This window comes from Ictidomys tridecemlineatus, chromosome 9, assembly GCF_052094955.1.
Source record: "Ictidomys tridecemlineatus isolate mIctTri1 chromosome 9, mIctTri1.hap1, whole genome shotgun sequence".
NCBI classification, from domain to species: domain Eukaryota; kingdom Metazoa; phylum Chordata; class Mammalia; order Rodentia; family Sciuridae; genus Ictidomys; species Ictidomys tridecemlineatus.
Window position 1 is genome coordinate 129,197,690 of NC_135485.1, and position 18,926 is coordinate 129,216,615.

Sequence of the window (18,926 nt, forward strand, 5' to 3'; positions counted from 1 at the left end):
TCTCTGAATTTTAACAAAAATATGTGTCATGACAGTCAAATATAGAACATTTTTGACATTCTAAAGGTTTCCTCAAGCCCCTTTTGTAGTCATTCTTCTGCCTCTCATCTTAGCTCCTGAAAATTCTGACCTGTTTTGGATTCCTTTGATTTTGCTCTTTCCAAAATGCCATTAAAATATAATCATATATAGCCTTTGGGTCTGGCTTTTTTCACTTAACATAATGCCATTGTGAGTTTTGCTGTTGCATATAACAGTAGTTTGTTCCTTGTTTTAGTCAGTTTTTTTGTTTGTTTGTTTTTTGCTGTGACTCAAAGAACAGACAAGAATGGCATAGAGGAGGCAATATTTATTTATTTGGTGCTCATAGCTTCAGAGATCTCAGTTTATAGACTGCTGACTCTTTAACTCTGGGCCACAAGTGAGGCAGAACATCAGGGCAGAAGTGTGTGGTGGAGTCATGCAGCTCAGAACATGGCAACAGGAAGTAGAGGGAGCCGTGCTTACCGGGAACAAAATATGAATCTCAAAGGCACACCCCCAAATGACCTACCTCCTCCAGTCACATCTTACCTGCCTATAGTTTCCACCCTATTAATCCATTAGAGGATTAATCTACTGATCAGGTTAGACCTTTCATAATTTAATTATTTCACCTCTGAACCTTATTGCATTATTTCACATGTGAGCTTTTGGGATATACCATATATCCAAACATAATATTCCTTTTCATTGATGATTATTATTCCACTATACAAATATACTGCATTCTAAAAAATTTGCTCAAGCACCTTTGTAGTCATTCTTCTGCCTCTCACCTCAGCCCCTAAAAATTTCTGATCTGTTTTAGATTCCTTTGATTTTGCCTTACTAGTTAATAGATAAGGTTTAAAGGAACCAGCTTCCAAAATGTTCCTTGGTGATGCCTTCTGATAATCATGTCCTCTCTAGGCCCCTTTCACATTTAGTCAGGGTCTCTGGAACCAGCAGAATATGGCAAAAGTGACAGTATGTGATTTCTGAGACTAGGTCCTAAAAAAGCATTAATACCTTCTGCTTAGCTCTTGTTTGGATCTCTCATTAATGGGCTGCAAACTAGCTGCCATTTTTCTTTTTTTTTTTCCTGTTACAATTTATTTGTTCTTTTTAGATATCATGAAATTAGATTGTATTTTGACATACATACACAGAGTATAATACAGATAGTACAACTTCTATAGAGTTATATATAGTATAACTTTCTATTGTGGTTGCACATGATGTAGAGTTACACTGGTTGTGTATTCATATGTGAACATAGGGAAGTTATGTCAGATTCATTCTAATCTCTTTCCTATTCCCATCCCCATTCCCTTCCCTTCATTTCCTTTTGTCTAATCCAATGAAGTTCTATATGCCCCCATCGTATTGTGTGTTAGCATCCACATATCAGAGCAGCCTTTGTATTTTTGGGATTGTCTTATTTCTCTTAGCATGATAGTCTCCATTTCCATCCATTTACCAACAAATGCCATAATTTCATTTTTCTTTATGGCTGAATACTATTCTATTGTGTATGTGTTCCACATTTTCTTTATCCATTCATCTGTTGAAGGCACCTAGGTTGATTTCATAACTTAGCTATTGTGAATTGAGCTGATGTGGCTGAATCCTATAGTATGCTGATTTTAAGTCCTTTGGATATAAACCTAGGAGTGGGATGACTGGGTAAAATGGTTGTTCCATTCCAAGTTTTCTGAGGAATGTCCATACTGCTTTCTAGAGTGGTTTCACCAATTTGCAGGCCCAGCAGCAATGTATGAGTGTACCTTTTCCCCTCATCCTCACCAATATTTACGGTCACTTGTATTCTTTTTTTTTTTCTTCTTTTTTCTTTTTTTTTAAAATTTTTTAAAAAAATATTTATTTCTTAGTTTTCGGCGGACACAACATCTTTGTATGTGGTTCTGAGGATCGAACCTGGGCCGGCGAATGTGCTACCGCTTGAGCCACATCCCCAGCCCTCACTTGTATTCTTGATAATTGCCATTTTGACTGGAGTGAGATGAAATCTCAGGTAGTTTTGATTTGCATTTCTCTAATTGCTAGAGATGTTGAACATTTTTTCATGTTTGTTGACTGTATTTGTTCTTCTGTGAAGTGTCTGTTCATTCCTTAGCCCATTTATTGATTGGATTATTTGTTTTTTTGGTATTAAGTTTTTTGAGTTCTTTGTATATCCTGAAGATTAGTGCTCAATCTTTAAGGTGCACGTGTTAAAGATTTTCTCCTATTCTGTAGGCTCTCTGGTCATGTTCTTGATTATTTTCTTTGCTGTGAAGGTTTTTTGTTTGATACCATTCCATTTATTGACTCTTGATTTTTTCTTGCACTTTGGAGACTTGTTGAGGAATTTGGTTCCTAAGCCAACGACATGAAGATTTGGGCCTACATTTTCTTCTAGTAGGTACAGGGTCTCTGGTCTAATGCCTGGGTCCTTGATCCACTTTGAGTTTTGTGCAGGGTGAGAAGTAGGGGTTTAATTTAGTTTGCTATGTATGTTTTTCATTGTTCCGAGCATCTTTTGTTGAAGAAGCTATTTTTTCACCAATGTATGTTTATTGTGCCTTTGTTTAGTCTGAGATAATTGTGTTTTTGTGGAATTATCTTTGTGTCTTCTATGTGCCATTGGTCTTCATATCAGTTTTGGTGCCAATACCATGCTGTTTTTGTTATTTTAGCTCTATAGTATAATTTAAGGAGAGTTATTGTGACGTGTCTTACTTCACTTTTCTTGCTAAGGATTTCAGCTGCCATTTTTTGAGGAAACATGGTCCTATGGAGAGGCTGATTTGGCAAGGCATCTTGTCAACAACCGTCCTCAACCTACATGAGCAAACCATCCTAGAACAGATCCTCCATCCTTAAGTCAAGCCTTCAGAGATTCAGTTTGACATGACTATTGCCATCTTAAATTGTAATCCCCCTGAGCAATCTTTATCAGTTTTCCCTGCATGGTTTCCTATTACAGCTTGGGCTCTGGTGCCATTAGTAACAGGAATGTGCCTATTAACCATGATAAACCAGATACATTCCAGCTTGAATGTAGTCACTTTTCTCCAGATTATTATATAAGCCCCCTCCTTCTGTCTCAGATTACAGGGATCTGTAAGTCTATTTTATCTTTCATTTTGAGGGAAAATTTCACTGGATACAGAATTCTAGATTGGAGTTTTTTTTCTTTTTCTTTCTGACATTCTCAGTGTTTCACTCCATTCTCTTAGAAGCAGTCTGACATAATTTTTTATCCCCCTCCCCTACCATGAAGTTCTGAGGATTGAACTCAGGGTGCTCTACCACTTAGTCCTTTGTTTCATATTTTTTATTTTGAAACAGTGTCTTGCTGAGTTACCCAGGCTGGCCTCCAACTTGCAATCCTCCTACCTTAGCCTTCTGTGTAGCTGAGATTACAGGCTTATTGCCATCAATCTTGGCAGTTGGATATAATTCTTATTCTTATTTTTGTAGGTCAAGTGTTTTTCTGCTCTGTTCCTCAGCCTCTCCTCAGTTTTGTCTTTGGTTTTCTTTAGTTTGATATGATATGGCTAGGTGCAGCTGTTTTGGTGTTTATCATTCTTGATGTTCTCTGAGTTCCTAGATCTGTGTCTTTCATTGATTTTTGGAAAATTCCCAGCCATTTTTACTTTAAATATTTCTTGTGTTCCTTTTTCTTGTTGTTTTCCTTCTGATACTCAACTACACATATTAATGCTTTTTATAATTGCTGTGACTAAGGGGTTAGAAGCTAGAATTCCTGTAGTGTCCTTGTTTTTGTCTCCCCTCTTATTTGTGTTTCCTTAGAAATTTCTTTGTAAATGGAATCTGAGTCTATATTTCTTTTAATTTTAATCTCCTGATACAATAGAGCCTTTTGCTGTTGTGGTCAATTGTTGGGGGATCAGAAGTGTTTTATAATCTTATAACTGGATCTCAAGTCTTTTTGGGGGCCTGTGTCCCTGGCTCTGACATTTACAAATCTTCTCAGTTTTTTGCCCCTTTAGATGAGATAAGAAGGCTAGAGGAAGCTAGAGTTGGATTATTTTTTTAAAAAATATTTTTCAGTTGTTGATGGAACTTTATTATTTATTTATTTATATGTGGTGCTAAGAATTGAACCCAGTGCCTCATGCATGCTAGCCAAGTGCTCTACCACTTTGCAACAACCCCAGCCCCTAGAGTTGGATATTTCCCTTTAGTTAGGTTCTGTTAAAATAGTTTTCCTTGGAGTCTTTTTGTTTGTTTGTTTTTGTTTTTTTCTGTCCTCAGGAGAAGAAAATGTTCTGGTGTATTTCAAAACGATTGCTTTCTTCCCTCTTCTTCAGAAAGCACTGGGGACTTTCTCCATTTTTAAACCCAGAGAACCTGATAGAGTTCCTAGAGATAAAACTCATCAAAGTGCAGAGCCTTTCCATAGGCTGGATTTTCATGAACTGCTTTTCATGATCTTTTCTCACTCAAGCTAATTGACATTCATCTCTTTAATTAGTCAATTACTCTCTAAGTTTCCTTCCAGTTATTGACTCCCATGGTCATTTCTACTCTGGAAAGCTGTGATTCTCTGTATTTTCTTCCTCTAGTTTTCTGGGTTTCCTTTGTGCTGCGACCTCATTCTTTGTTGTACCTAAGAAAAATGATTGATTTTCAGTTTGTTCAGCCTTTTTTCTTGTTGTGAAGAATGGTAGTAACAACTTTCAAATTTTTTACATTTCAGATTGGAAACTGGAAGTTCTTTTTACTTTTACATTACTAATATGTTTATATTTGAAGTAGGTTTCTTATGGATGGCATATTGTTGGATCTTGCTGTTTGGTTTTTAAATTGGGAGTGTTTAGTAATTTACAATTACTGTTTCTATTGATGTTATTAGATTTAAATCTATTCTGTGGTTTGCTTTCTCTTTACCAGGAAAGTCTTCATGGAGATATTGTTAGTTTTATCTGATAGAGCAAGAGTAAGATGTTTCTAAAGAAGGACATAAGAACAAGGGGAATAGAATTATGTGCAAAAAGATGTGCAGGTTAGACAAAAACATGGCTAAAAGTATTGTGTTTTTCTAGTCATTAAGACCAGATTCTAGGGAAATGGTGTATGTAAAGCTAGGTAGATAGAGGATTAACTACAGAGGGCTTTTCAAAACAGTTGATACTTTATTGTTTAGATAATATGAGCTATTGAAAAATTTTAACTGCAGAGCAAAAGAATCAGAGATTGTTCACATTTAAAATGAATAGAAAATAGATTGAAGTAGGACAAGAATAAAGATTTAAAAAATCAGAAGACATGTAATAATTCAGTCAAAATGTCATGTAAGGGAAAATTTTAATACATTTTCAAGATGATAATATCAATCTTTAAAAGATATAACTATACTTGTCAACTACAGAATGGTAAGTAGCACATAGCCTGACAAAATTGTATCTTTAGAAATACTGGTTCAATCTTTCACTTGGATTAAAGTTGGAATGTGTTAGTAGATTCAGTCTAGTTGTACACACAGCACAAAACAATCCCACAGTTCAGCACATTTGTCAGTCTCTGCCCAAGAGACTGGAAAAACTAAAGGTTAAATTTATGAGGTTATTGCTAGTATTATAATAGGACTATAAATAATTTAATTATTTCATTTCATAAGTAACAGATTCATGCTATGTTGAAAAATAAAATTAGGTGGAAATTAGATACATTTCTAAGTTTATCTCTTTATTTGATATAAAATAAGGGTTTCAGGGAGGCTGTATTTTGTGAACATGTATTTTATTTAATCCATATTGTCTATGAAAAAATTGCTTTTATGAGTTTATTTTGAGAGACGTAGTGGGATGGTCTAAGTTCTGTTTTTTTTAAAAAAATAACTCACTAAATTTTTTGCAGTACTGGGGATTGAACCGAGGGCCTCACTCATGCTAGGCATGTGTTTATCACTGAGCTACATCCTCAGCCCATAAACTCACTAAATTTTGATTTAAGTTAATGCTATAACTGACGTTGTAGTCTTTCTGATTTGAAATATAATATAGCTTTAGAGAGAGTAAAATAGCAAAATAATAGAAAATATATGCTTTAGAGAAAGTAAAATAGCAAAATAATAGAAAATGACTTTTGTAAGAGTGGGAAGCTACTTTAGATTGTGTGTCAAGGAAGGCTTCTCATAATAGTGAAATTTGCATTGAGTATAAATGTTTAGAAAAACACATTGTGCAAAGAATTCAGAGAAGCTTCCTGACACTGGGAACAGCTAATTTAAAGGCTCTAAACTAAATGGCTAAACATATTTGAGGTTCAAGGAGAAGGCTAGTATGACTTGAAGTAGTGAGTAAGGAGGAGATATGGTAGAAGGTGGCATCAGAGACATAATTAAACAGGGCCAGATAATAAGAACTTTTGTGGGCAACAAGAAAGACTTCACATTTTAAATACTAAGAGGAACCACTGGAGGAGACCAGGGTAATCTGATATAGAATTTTTAAAAGGATCATTATGACCACTGTGGATAATTGTTGGTATTGGAGGTACAGAAAAACAAACAAGTGGAAGAAAGGCAATTTCAGTAATTTATGTCAGAGATAATATTGATTTGGAATAGACTAGTAGATGTTGGTATAGACAGAATGAGGCTTTTTAAAGATGGTATATCATGACTTACTGAAGGGAAGGAGAAATTTAAGAATGACTCCTAGATGTCTGCAGAACAACACATTATGTTTGATAGGTTGAGAAAGAGCAAAGGGAAGAGGGAGTAAATAGAATTTTGAGTTAAAAAATAAGTGATTTGGATGTTAATTTTGAAATGTCTTATCAGGATTCTCGTGGCGGTTTTTAGTAGTCAATTGGCTATAGAAGTTGGGACTTCTGGTGAAATCTGTGGGCTGGGGATATAAATTTATGGCTGATAGTGTACTAAGTTGGGGAACTAGATTATCAACTCACCTAGGGAGAGAATGTATTTAATAAAAAGAATAAAAGTATTTAGTAAAAGAATATTTTGTATTTAGTAAAAGTATTTAGTAAAAAGAATAAAGCTTTGGGGCACTTCATATTGTAGAGATTTAACAGAGCAATGTAAGAACCAACAGAGAATACTTAAGAGAAGTGCATGAGGGCTAGGAGGAAAACCAGGAAAGTTGTAGATTATGGAAAGAAGCTGTTCATTTTCAGTAGCTATAAAAAATTACCTAGACTGAATACCTTATGAAGTAAAGAGTTTTATTTCATGGTTTTGGAGGTTGACATTATAAGATCAAGTGGCTTTTTCTGTTTGGCCTCTAGTCCCCCCCACCCCTAGCTGTGTCACAGCAGAATGAGAAGCAGAAAGGGAAATGGTCACATGCAGAAGTGGCCAAATACAGAGACTGGTCTCGCTTTGTAATAATCCACTCTTGCAAGAGCTAACTCACTCCAAGTGTTGAACACCAGTACCTTCTGAGGATGGTACGCCCAGAGACCTAACTGCCTCTCACTAGGCGCAGCCTCTTAAAGGTTCCAACACTTCAACATTGTCATACTATAGACCAAGCCTCCAGCACACGAACTTTTTGGGGAAACCACATCCAAATCATGGCAGAAGCCAAGAGAGAGTCAGTATTTTATAAGTTAATTCTTTATTCCTTTATTATAGCACTTAACACTTTATATTTTAATTTGCTTAAGTCCATCAGTGTTTTCCATTAGAATTTATTGCCCTATGTTGCATATAACTATTGAACAGTTAGAATGTGACTCTTGTTACTAAGGAACCAAATTTTAGATTAATTTTATTTAGTTTGAATGCCAAATAGCTGAAGTGTATGATGTAGATGCTTCCCCAAAGACCATGTATTTAGGTCTTCAAAGGGAAGGCATATACCTCATAATAGCTCCATAGCAAATGTGAAAATAATTATGTTGATACAGATACTTGAGAAGAAAATGCCTGTTTTATTCATAAAGGCAATCTAAGGTGGACCATTCAAATGCTTCTCATTTCTGGATGCTATATTAGTCAGCTCTTGCTGCAATAACATTAAATAATAAACAACCCTATTTTCTCAGTGGCATATAACAATAAAATGCATTTCTTGCTTGCCTGTGACTTGGCTTTAGGTTGTGAATCGAGTTCAAGTATGTTCCATGTCTCTAGGGATGTTCAGACATTTAGAAGGCTAAGCCAGACTGCCACAACCAGTGCGGTTAAAAAGGCAGGTTCTGGCGACGGGCGAAGGGGATAATAAAATAAAGACACACGTATAGATATTTTTGAAGATAAAGCTGGGGTCAGGTGGAGCACTGCTGTCTGATGGAGAAGCAGATCTAAAGAGTTATGCCAGCAATCTTTAAAAAAAATTTTTTTTGTTGTTGATGGACTTTTATTCATTTATTTATATACAATGCTGAGAACCCATTGCCTCAGACATGCTAGGCAAGTACTATACCACTGAGTTACAGCCCCAGTCCCCCTGCAATCTTTATATAAGTCTTATTATCTGATTAAAGACTATGCAAGCATTATTCTTTGTATTCAGGAAAGTTACAGGGTTAGCAACAACACTATGCAGCTTATTCCAAAGTTACGTTCTACAGTTGCAATGTGCACTGTTAGGAGCTTTGTGTAGTTCTCAAGAAACTTCATTGTTTGAAATTACTGTTAGGTGGGCAGGTTCAGGAGCAGTGGAGCTGGCGAAACATTGTGAATGTCTAGCAAGAGAGTTCCTTTATTCCCAGGAGCTGTGTGCCTGAGATCAAGGTCGAAGCTGATAAGGAGCATAGAGCCTCCTCATGGAGGGTATTACCACATCAGCTAGGCATCCTGCTCCTTTGCACAGAAATTTTCCCAGGCACCAAGAATGCCTCAGTCAGGAGTTCATCAGAGACCCCAATCTCTGTTACCATTCTCCCATTTTCTGTTACCACTCTCCACACCAGACCTTGTAAACAAATTTAAAACCTCTGTCACATCCCCCCACCTTTTTTTTTTAATTATACAGGACAGTAGAATGTACTTTATATTTTTTGTTGTTGTTATTTTTACTTATACTTGACAGGAGAATGTTTTTTGATGTACATACATGGAGTATAACTTTCCATTCTCGTTGTAGTACATGATGTAGTGTTACACTGATAATCGTATTCATATATGAACATAGTAAGGAAGTTATGTCCACTGATGCATTCTACTGTCTTTCCCATTCCCATCCCTTCTCCCTTCCTCCCATCCCCCCTCCCATCCAGTCTTATGAACACCCCCCCACCCCTAGCATCTGCATATGAGAGAGAACATTTGGCCCTTGGGATTGGCTTATTTCACTTAGCATGATAGTCTCCAGTTCCATCCATTTACCAACAAATGCCATAATCTCATTCTTCTTTATGGCTGAATAATATTCTATTGTGTATGTGTTCCACATTTTCTTTATCCATTCATCTGTTGAAGGCACCTAGGTTGGTTCCATAGCTTAGCTATTGTGAATTGAGCTGATGTGGCTGAATCCTATAGTATGCTGATTTTAAGTCCTTTGGATATAAACCTAGGAGTGGGATGACTGGGTCAAATGGTTGTTCCATTCCAAGTTTTCTGAGGAATGTCCATACTGCTTTCTAGAGTGGTTTCACCAATTTGCAGGCCCAGCAGCAATGTATGAGTGTACATTTTCCCCCTCATCCTCACCAACATTTACGGTTACTTGTATTCTTGATAATTGCCATTTTGACTAGAATGAGATGAAATCTCAGGTAGTTTTGATTTGCATTTTTCTAATTGCTAGAGGTGTTGAACATATTTTCATGTTTGTTGACTGATTGTATTTCTTCTTCTGTGAAGTGTCTGTTCATTCTTTAGCCTATTTAGTGATTGGGTTATTGTGTGTGTGTGTGTGTGTGTGTGTGTGTGTGTGTGTGTGTTAAGTTCTTTAAGGTCTTTATGTATCATGGAGATTAATGTACTATCTGAGGTGCAGGTGGCAGCATTCATTAACATTGTATTGGCCAAAATAAGACAGGATTTAGCTCCAGTAAGACTGGAGTACAGAATCATTTTCTTCCATGAAGTGTGAGGAGAGAAAAGTGTATTTACTAACCAATAATAAGCACTGATCCAGTATTGGCTTTCTTTTTTTTTATTGACACCTGGTGATGCTCATTCCTGTCTTCCCCCTACCCTGGAACTTTTAGCAATGTCTGGAGATATTTTTGATTATTGTGATTGTAGGGAAAGAAAGTGATAGGTTTTGATTATCCTCTGGGGATATAGCTTGGTTGGTAGAGTGCTTGCTTCACATACATAAGGCCCTGGGTTCAATACCCAGCACCACCAAAAAAAACAAAACAAACAAAACAAACAAACCACAATTGAAACACCAAAGTTCATTGGAAATATAGGAGGGTATGAATAGGCATTTGATATAAAAATATAATGATTAATAAAAATATGGAATATAGTTTTTTACCTGTCAGGTTAGTAAATATTTAAAAGATTAACTGTATTTTACCATGAGTACAGAGCAGTGCTGTCCAATAGAAATATAATGCCAAACACATATATATTTAAAGTTATCTAATAATCACATTTAAAAAGTAAAAAGAATAGATGCAATTATTTTTTTTCTCATTGTGTCCATAGTATCATCTCAACATGTAATCAATATAAAAACTTTTGGATAATTTTTTTCATACTAAGTTGAAAAATCTAGTGTATAAATTTCAGAACATCTCAGTTTTTACTAGCCATGGAGAGGAGATAGATGTTCTCATACATTATTGGTGAGGAGGTATTTTGGTTTTGACAAGATTTATCAAATGAAAAATCATTGACTTTGGATTCTATTCCTTGAAATTCATCCTCCAGAAATAGTAACATGTATTTAGAGATTATAGATAGGTTGTTACAGTATTGTTTGTAATCACAAAATATTGAAAACAAACTAAATGTCATGTAAGGATTTGGTTTAAATATGGTATTTCCAGATGGGGATATACTGTATAACCTTTAAAAATGTGGAAGCTGCTTGAGATATTGTGTTAATAAATATTAGATGATTTAGTATTTAGAATGCTTAGAATGTGTCTGGCCCATAGTAAATATAGTATCACCATTTGCAGTTATTATTATAATTATTAATTTATTACTATGGAATAATATTCCAGATATGTTAAGTGGAAAAAAAAAACCCTCACTATAATCCAGAACTATATAGTTTGCTATCATTGTGCCAAGAGATGGGGAAAGAAACTAGTCCTTGCTTTTATATGCATGTGGTATCTGTGAAAAGATTAACAAAAAACTGATAACATTGACTATATTTGGAGAGGAGAACAAAATGGTAGGGTGATAGTGACTATTCACAATTTTCTTTTTGTACCTTTTAAATTTGATCCATAATGACTATATTATTTAGTCAAAAATGAAATATAAATTAAATCCATTCTTTTAAAAAATGTACTCTTCTGTAGTTAGTATGAATTATTATAGTTTACTCAGGGAAAAGCACAGGATAGTTCAATTTCACTAATCTATAATGGCTGGAGGACATAGGATTCTAGGTAAACTTGATTTTGATTAATCAGAAGCTCTTGGTTTCACAATGTATATGCCTTTTGAAAATATTTCTGAGTCATCTTTGTCTTGTCATAGTAAGCATGGCATATTGAACTTCATAGAATTAAAGGATTTTGCCAGACACAGGGATCACTCTAATTATCAGCTTCTAAAAAGTATAAGAAACTGATTCAAACATACAGAGTTTAGAGTAAGTATCCTGGAAGATGTTTTTAAGAAGCCAAGAACTAAAAAAGTTCATCTGAATATAAACTTTTGTATGTACAAGTGATATTTGGTGAGTTGGAATCTGGATTAAAAAGTAGAAGAATTCTGGGTTAAGTTTTATATTTCTGACAATCTTGCTATCAAAATTTCTGACAAATATATATGATACTTTTATGTTTTGAGTATATAGCTCTTTTTCTTGGAAATTTATTGACTCTCTTGGTTTTTTTAGGATTTGGAGTGGATCAGTTACGAGATGACAATCTAGAAACATACTGGCAATCAGATGGGTCCCAGCCTCATTTAGTGAACATCCAGTTCAGGTAATTTAAAAAATTTTTTTTAAAGAATCAAATCAGTATAGTTTATTAACTCAAAACATATTGCGCGCGCACACACACACACACACACATATATATATATGTTAACAGGAACTTCTTTCTACAAATGTCTGTGTAGTTTTACTTCTCAGTATTTGCTCTTATGCAATCCTATCAAAACTATGTAATTGTTTATTCTGCATCCCTCAAATACAAAATTGGTTTAGTAGGTTGATTGTGATATTTTTCTCCTTGTATGATAGATTTTTGTTTAGTTGAAAGTTTTTTGAGACCTTTATAAAAATTAAAGGTTAAAGGCAATTAATATAAGCTGTTTCATTATTCTGAAGCTATTTTTTCTTCAGTAATTCAGACTTGTACTATATAGAAATGATACTATGTATCTGCATTAAAACTTTTAAACTCTAATACATTTTAGCGATTAATTTTCTACTCAGCTAGATTCTAATTGGTTAAGTTTACTTTGCTGCATTATCTTCTTTGAATTTCTTACAGTACCTTTTATAGTTCCTTTAATGTAGTTGCTTCTTAAATATATTTTTCAATATGATTTATTTTTAGAAGATGCTTTCAGAAAATTCTATTTTGCTTATGGCCCAATACATTGCCATAGTGCATTGAGGGAACCTGGAGTGGTAATGGTAAGTTCTGTAGGCATAGATTATTCATATCACTTCTCAAATTTATATTTCTATTTTTTAAAAATAACTATTTTAACTTAGACTCTCTAAAGACTTTTCAGTTTTTCTCGGAGAAAGGAAAACAACCATATTTTGTCAACTGCTTTGAATTTATTGACAGATTGGAAACCAGTTAACTGTTTAAACATTCTATCACCATTGCATTTTTAATTGTTTTTATTGTCCTAGGGTACAAATCAGCAAACTTCACTTGAAATAGCCAGATGGTAAATATTTTACTCTTTTAAGGCACTAGGGATTAAACCCAAAGCAACTATATCCCTAATCCTTTTTATTTTTAAGACAGGGTATTGTTAAGTTACTGAGGACCTTGCTAAGTTGCTGCTATTATAATTAAATTAAGATATTCATTATTTAATTTCTAAGCTATATTCAGTTTTTAAAAAAATATTTATTTTTTAGTTGTAGTTGGACACAATACCTTTATTTTATTTATTTATTTTTATGTTGTGCTGAGGATCAAACCCAGGGCCTTGGAAGAGCGAGGTGAACGCTCTACCGCTGAGCCACAACCCCAGCCCAAGTTTTTAAGTTTGACTTTAAACTTGCAATCCTCCTGCCTTAGCCTCCTAAATTGCTGGGGGATTACAGGCGTGCACCATTGCACCTGGCCAGTTAGTAAGTATTTTAAATCTTGTGGGCCCTCTGATCTCTTGCAGCTATGTAGTTCTGCCATTAAGCACTAAAGTAGCCATGGATTGTGCACAAATGAATGAATTTAGGTCTTCTAATTATTTTATCTTATACAAGCAGGTGGTACTAGGTTATTAAATATATAGAGACTCCTGTGCTAGGTTATTAAATATGTAGAGACCAGCAACAACAGCAGCAGCTATTTTTTTTAAGACTTGAGATTTTAACAGATGCTTCACAAAATTACTTACCTATTCATCTCATTTAACCTTTATATTGATTATTATTATTATTTTTAGTCTCAAAAGTGAAGACTTAGATAAATTAAATAACTTGCCCAAGATCACATAGCAGGTAAGTGGTAGAATTGCAATTTGAACACAAGTTCTGATTTCAGAGCCTGTGCTTTTAATTATTATACTGTACAACCCAGAGTAAAACAGAGGCTTTAGCTTAAAGTTGAATGAGTATCTTAATTTAATTGTATTTTAATTGCAGTGTTTTTTTTTTCAAATAAAATTCTATGCAGAATGCTAATGCACTGAACAAATAATAAAAACAAATCATTTATTACATTTATTGTCTCACTGAATTTAAATTTAAAATTTAATAGTTATAAATTTAATAGTTAAAAGTTTTTGTAATCCAGGTAACAACTTTCTAAGATGCAGGTTCTATTTTTTTTTCCCCTTGTTTACACACAAACAAACTAAAACTTAAGACAGATTAAATAATTTGCTTATGTCCTACATCATTCATTTATGGAGTCTGGATTTATCCCAGTTGGTTTGACTTAAAAGGCTGAGTTTATAATCGTACTCTGAGCTGCTTTTCAACATAGATGTAGCTGGTTTTATTAAAGCAGTCAAGAACTCAAGGCCCTCTTCACTTAACACTTTTCCTCCTGAGGGAAGCCCAAGGCTTTGAGAAAGGCATTTTTAAAGCAGTGTTTTAGAAAAAGGGAAATTCATTAAGAATTTTGAAATCTCACAGGTAAGAGTTGCAAGTACAGTATGAGGTTTTTTTTTTCCCTAAATTATTTCATATCTCTGCAATTCTTTAGTATGTCATTCTTATAAAGAAGGATATCTCCTACTAAAAATATACCCTTAGAAAATTAATGTTGACACATTATTGCCACTGAATTTTAAAACACCATTTGGGTTATACCAGTTGTCCAACAAAATTGAATCACAGATTGAATTTAGTAATTACTTCTCTACTTTTATTTATTTATTTTTGGTAGTGTTGGGGATTGAACTTTGAGCATTCTAGGCAAGCATTTACCACTGAGCTACATCCCTAGCCCTCTTCTATCTTTTCATCTGGAACATGACTTCATTTTTTCCTTGACTCTCAGTATCTTAACACATTTTTTGGAGAGTAATGGCCACTTGTTTTAAAGAATATTCCTCAATTTGGGTTTCTCCAATTTTTTTTTTCATAAGTCACTTTAGGCTACGTATCACTAGAAAAAGTAATGCAATACCCTTTGCATTACATTGCATCCTATCAGGTGTGGTCCATGAATTAAATTTTGTCCCATAATGTTTACTTTTAGCACATGATTAAGCAATTGTCTACCAAGCTTCTACACTGAGGAGAGTTATTCTTTTACCTTTGCAGTTAGTAATTATTTTGTGGAGAGGTACTTTGAGTATTCTATTCCTCATTTAATTTCCACTTTATTCATAATTACAGTTTTCAGTTTTACTGAATGGATTATTATCTTTTATCATTATTTGTTTCAGTGCTCAAATTGTTCCAGGTTTGGCCATGGGAAGTCCCTTTAATCTAACTACGTAACTTTTTGATGTGTTCCCATCGTTATTTGAACACTTTTCTTTCTGGCATAAGATTTTCTGCTCAGCCCCTAGAATCAGCCATTTATCCAAGAGATCTGGCTTCTTTTTTTGGAGCATAGTACATAGAGACCAATCTGGTGTTGGGTGTGCCTCTTCTATTGGGATATTGCTGTTCCTTTCTCACTGTTTCTGACTTGTCAGGCTTGATAGTATGGGAATGGAGAAGAGGTAAGGAAAGTCAATAATGGTGATCTGGTATTATTCACTGGACTTGCCTTTAGTTTAAAGCGGCCTCTGTCTTATGGATGCTTTTGTGGGTTGAGAGAATCAACCTTCATAGTCACTTCATGCTGTGGATGATTATCTTGTTGAGGGTGCATTCATCATTTATCCCTTCAAATTCTCAACTTCTGGTTAATACCTCCAGCTTTCTGCTAAGCACTGTTCATCCTTCCTAAACAGAAACCAAGATAACCCTTCATGTTACCATGTTATGATTCCTTCTCTTCCTGGAACCCCAAGACTGTTTTTTGTTGGTTTGGAGTAGGGACTATATTTTCTCAAATGCCTTTTCTTATGGCATGCCATCATATATATATATTTTTTTACTATGTTGAGGTGTTAAATTAAAAAAATTATAGTAAAATATATTGAACATAAAATTTACTGCTTTAACCATTTTTAACTGCATAGTTTAGTGGCATATTCATACTGCTGTATAATTGTTACCATTTTTCTTCATCCAAAACTGAACCCTTTGAATAATGACTCTCCATTCCCTCTCCTCCTCAGTTCCTAGCAACCAGTTTAATTTGCTTATTTGTTTATTTGACTTTTATAGGTACATTATATAAGTGAAATTATATGTTGGTCCTTTTGTGTCCTTCTCATTTCACTTTGGTTCAAGGTTTATTCCAGTTATAGCATGTATTTCAATTTCATTCCTTTTTAAGGCTGAATAATACTCCATTGTGTGACAATACCACATTTTGTTTATTCATTTGTTAATAGACATTGGGTTGTTACTACTTTTTGCCTATTATAAATGATACAGCTATGAACACTGGTGTTCAGATTTCTATGTGAGTCTCTTGTGTTCAGTTTTTTTTTTTGAATATGTGTATGTCCAGAAGTAGAATTGCTAGAAATGGTAATTCTGTTTAATTCTTTGAGGTACTACCATACTGTTTTCAGCCGTAGGTTTACATTACTACCGGTGATGCAGAAAAACTTTAATTTTTTTGTATCTTTGCCCATTCTTGTTCTTTCTTGTTTTTTATTTTTTTGTGTTTTGATAATGGCTATCTTAATGGATGTGTAGTGGTATCTCTTTATAGTTTTTATTAGCATTTTCCTATTGGCTAGTGATGTTTAAGCTTCTTTTTGTGTGTTTAGTGGCCATTTATATGTCTTCTTTGGAGAAATGACCATTCAAGTCTTTTTCTCCTTTTTAAATTGTGTTGTTTGTGTTTTCATTGTTGAGTTGTAAGACTTCTTTAAATATCCTGGTGTAGCCACTCAACATGTTGTTATTGTAGTAGTATAGCAGCCAGAGACATGTGTAAATGAGTAGGTATCATTTTGTTTCAATAAATCTTTCTTTAACAAATAGGTGGCAGCCCACATTTGACTTGCTAGCTGTAGCTTGAAAATCCCTGTTCCAGGGCACCATTTCTTGATTATGGTCTTAATACTACTTTAAATTGACAACTTTTGTTTATTTTTATTTTTTTGTTTATTTTTATACTTAACATTTACCATGTTAGGAATTATAGATAAGGAATTTAAGTTTATCATAATTATTTTCATTATTATTTTGTGGTACTGGGGATTGAACCCAGGGGTGTTCTACCACTGAATTACATCCCCATTTCTTCTCTCCTCTTTTTACATTAAATAAAATACTGGTTGCTAATGTCTTTTGTTGGAATTTAATAGATTTGAAACCAGATGAGAAATTATTCAAGAGTCAGCAGGTGGAATACTGGTTGCTACTGTCTTTTGTTGGAATTTAATAGGTTTGAAACCAGATGAGGAATTATTCAAGAGTCAGCAGGTGGAAGCCAAAATAATACCTTTATAAAACTGCCAAAGTTGATGCCAAGAAATGTCATAACTGCTTTGTATCTGCAGTATCCTAATACTGAACCCTAGTATTAAAAAAAAAAAACTTACCCATCTAGTTATAAAACTGAGAGACCAAGTAGTACCTTCTCTTATTGAATAGCTGGCCTGAGGAACAAGGCAGATGTTTGCTTGCTGCCAGTAGCTCTTTCTCAGGAGAAAGGGTGTAGTGGGTGAGGGAATAGAGGAGGCCAGGAGTGTTCTTATGGCATCAGAAATGGGAAAGTATTACCTCTCCCTTCTCCTCTTATACAACATCCTAGTTGTTTAGCAAGATGTCTGGCATATGATAGGCATTTAGTTTATTATGATGATTATTATTATAAAAGTGATTTGAGCAATTTGAGTAGCTACCACTTTCTCATGTGTTCGATCTTCCCAAATGCATTGCTGTTTTTAAAATTTTTTCTAATTAGTTATACAAGACAGTAGAATGCATTCTGACAAATCATACAACTTCTCATTCATCTGGTTGTACATGATGTAGAGTTACATAGGTCATGTAATCATATATGCACATAGGGGTGATAATGTCTGATTCATTCTACTATCATTCTTACCTCCGTACTCCCTTCCCTCCCTTCACTCACCTCTGTATAGTCCCAAATACTTCTATTCTTCCCCTGACCCCTTATTGTGAATTATCATCCACATATCAGAGAACATTCGGCCTGTGGTTCTTTGGGATTGGCTTGTTTCACTTAGCATGATAGTCTCCATTTATATCCATTTATCAGCAAATGCCATAATTTCATTCTTCTTTAAGGCTGAGTAATATTTTATTGTGTGTATATACCACAGTTTCATTATGCATTCATCTGTTGAAGGCACCTAGGCTGGTTCCATAGTTTAGCTATTGTGAACTGAGCTGCTATAAACATTGATGTGGCTGTGTCACTATAATATTCTGATTTTAAGTCCTTTGGGTATAAACCTAGGAGTGGGATGACTGGGTCAAATGGTGGTTCCATTCCAGGTTTTCTGAGGAATCTCCATACTGCTTTCCACAGTAGTTGCACCAACTTGCAGTCCCACCAGCCATGTATGAGTGTATCTTTTTCTCCACATCCTTGCCAACATTTGTTGTTGCTTGTATTCTTGATAATTGCCCTCCCGACTGGATATACTGCTCACTGTAGTTTTGATTTGCATTTCTCTAATTGCTAGAGATGTTGAACATTTTTTTCATATGTTTGTTGACTAATTGTATTTCTTCTGTGAAGTATTTGTTCATTTCCTTTGCCCAATTATGGATTAAGTTATTTGGCTTTTTTTGGTGTTATTTTGAGTTCTTTATATATCCTGAAGATTAATGCTCTGAGGTGCATGTGGTAAAGATTTTTTCCCATTCTAAAGGCTCTTGGTGTTCTTGATTGTTTCCTTTGCTGTGAAGAGCTTTTTAGTTTTATTTCATCCCATTTGTTGATTCTCAATTTCACTTTGTGCCCTTTAGGAGTCGTGTGTGTGTGTGTGTGTGTGTGTTTAATTTCCTTTTTTTAATATTTATTTTTTAGTTTTAGGTGGACACAATATCTTTATCTTAACATTT

At 34.4% G+C, this 18,926-nt stretch overlaps 1 protein-coding gene across 3 annotated transcripts in view; it reads left to right on the forward strand.

Moving 5' to 3' along the window:
• Anapc10 (anaphase promoting complex subunit 10) overlaps positions 1-18,926 on the forward strand; it is a 76,444-nt gene that overhangs the window by 2,746 nt on the left and 54,772 nt on the right. For all 3 annotated transcript variants that reach the window (XR_013426143.1, XM_040293256.2, XM_013359677.4), the window contains exon 3: positions 12,006-12,096. Coding sequence is in view for 2 of the 3 variants with exons in the window: in XM_040293256.2 (XP_040149190.2) it covers positions 12,006-12,096 (91 nt within the window). In the remaining variant the exon portion in view is untranslated. The remainder of the gene's footprint in view (positions 1-12,005; positions 12,097-18,926) is intronic.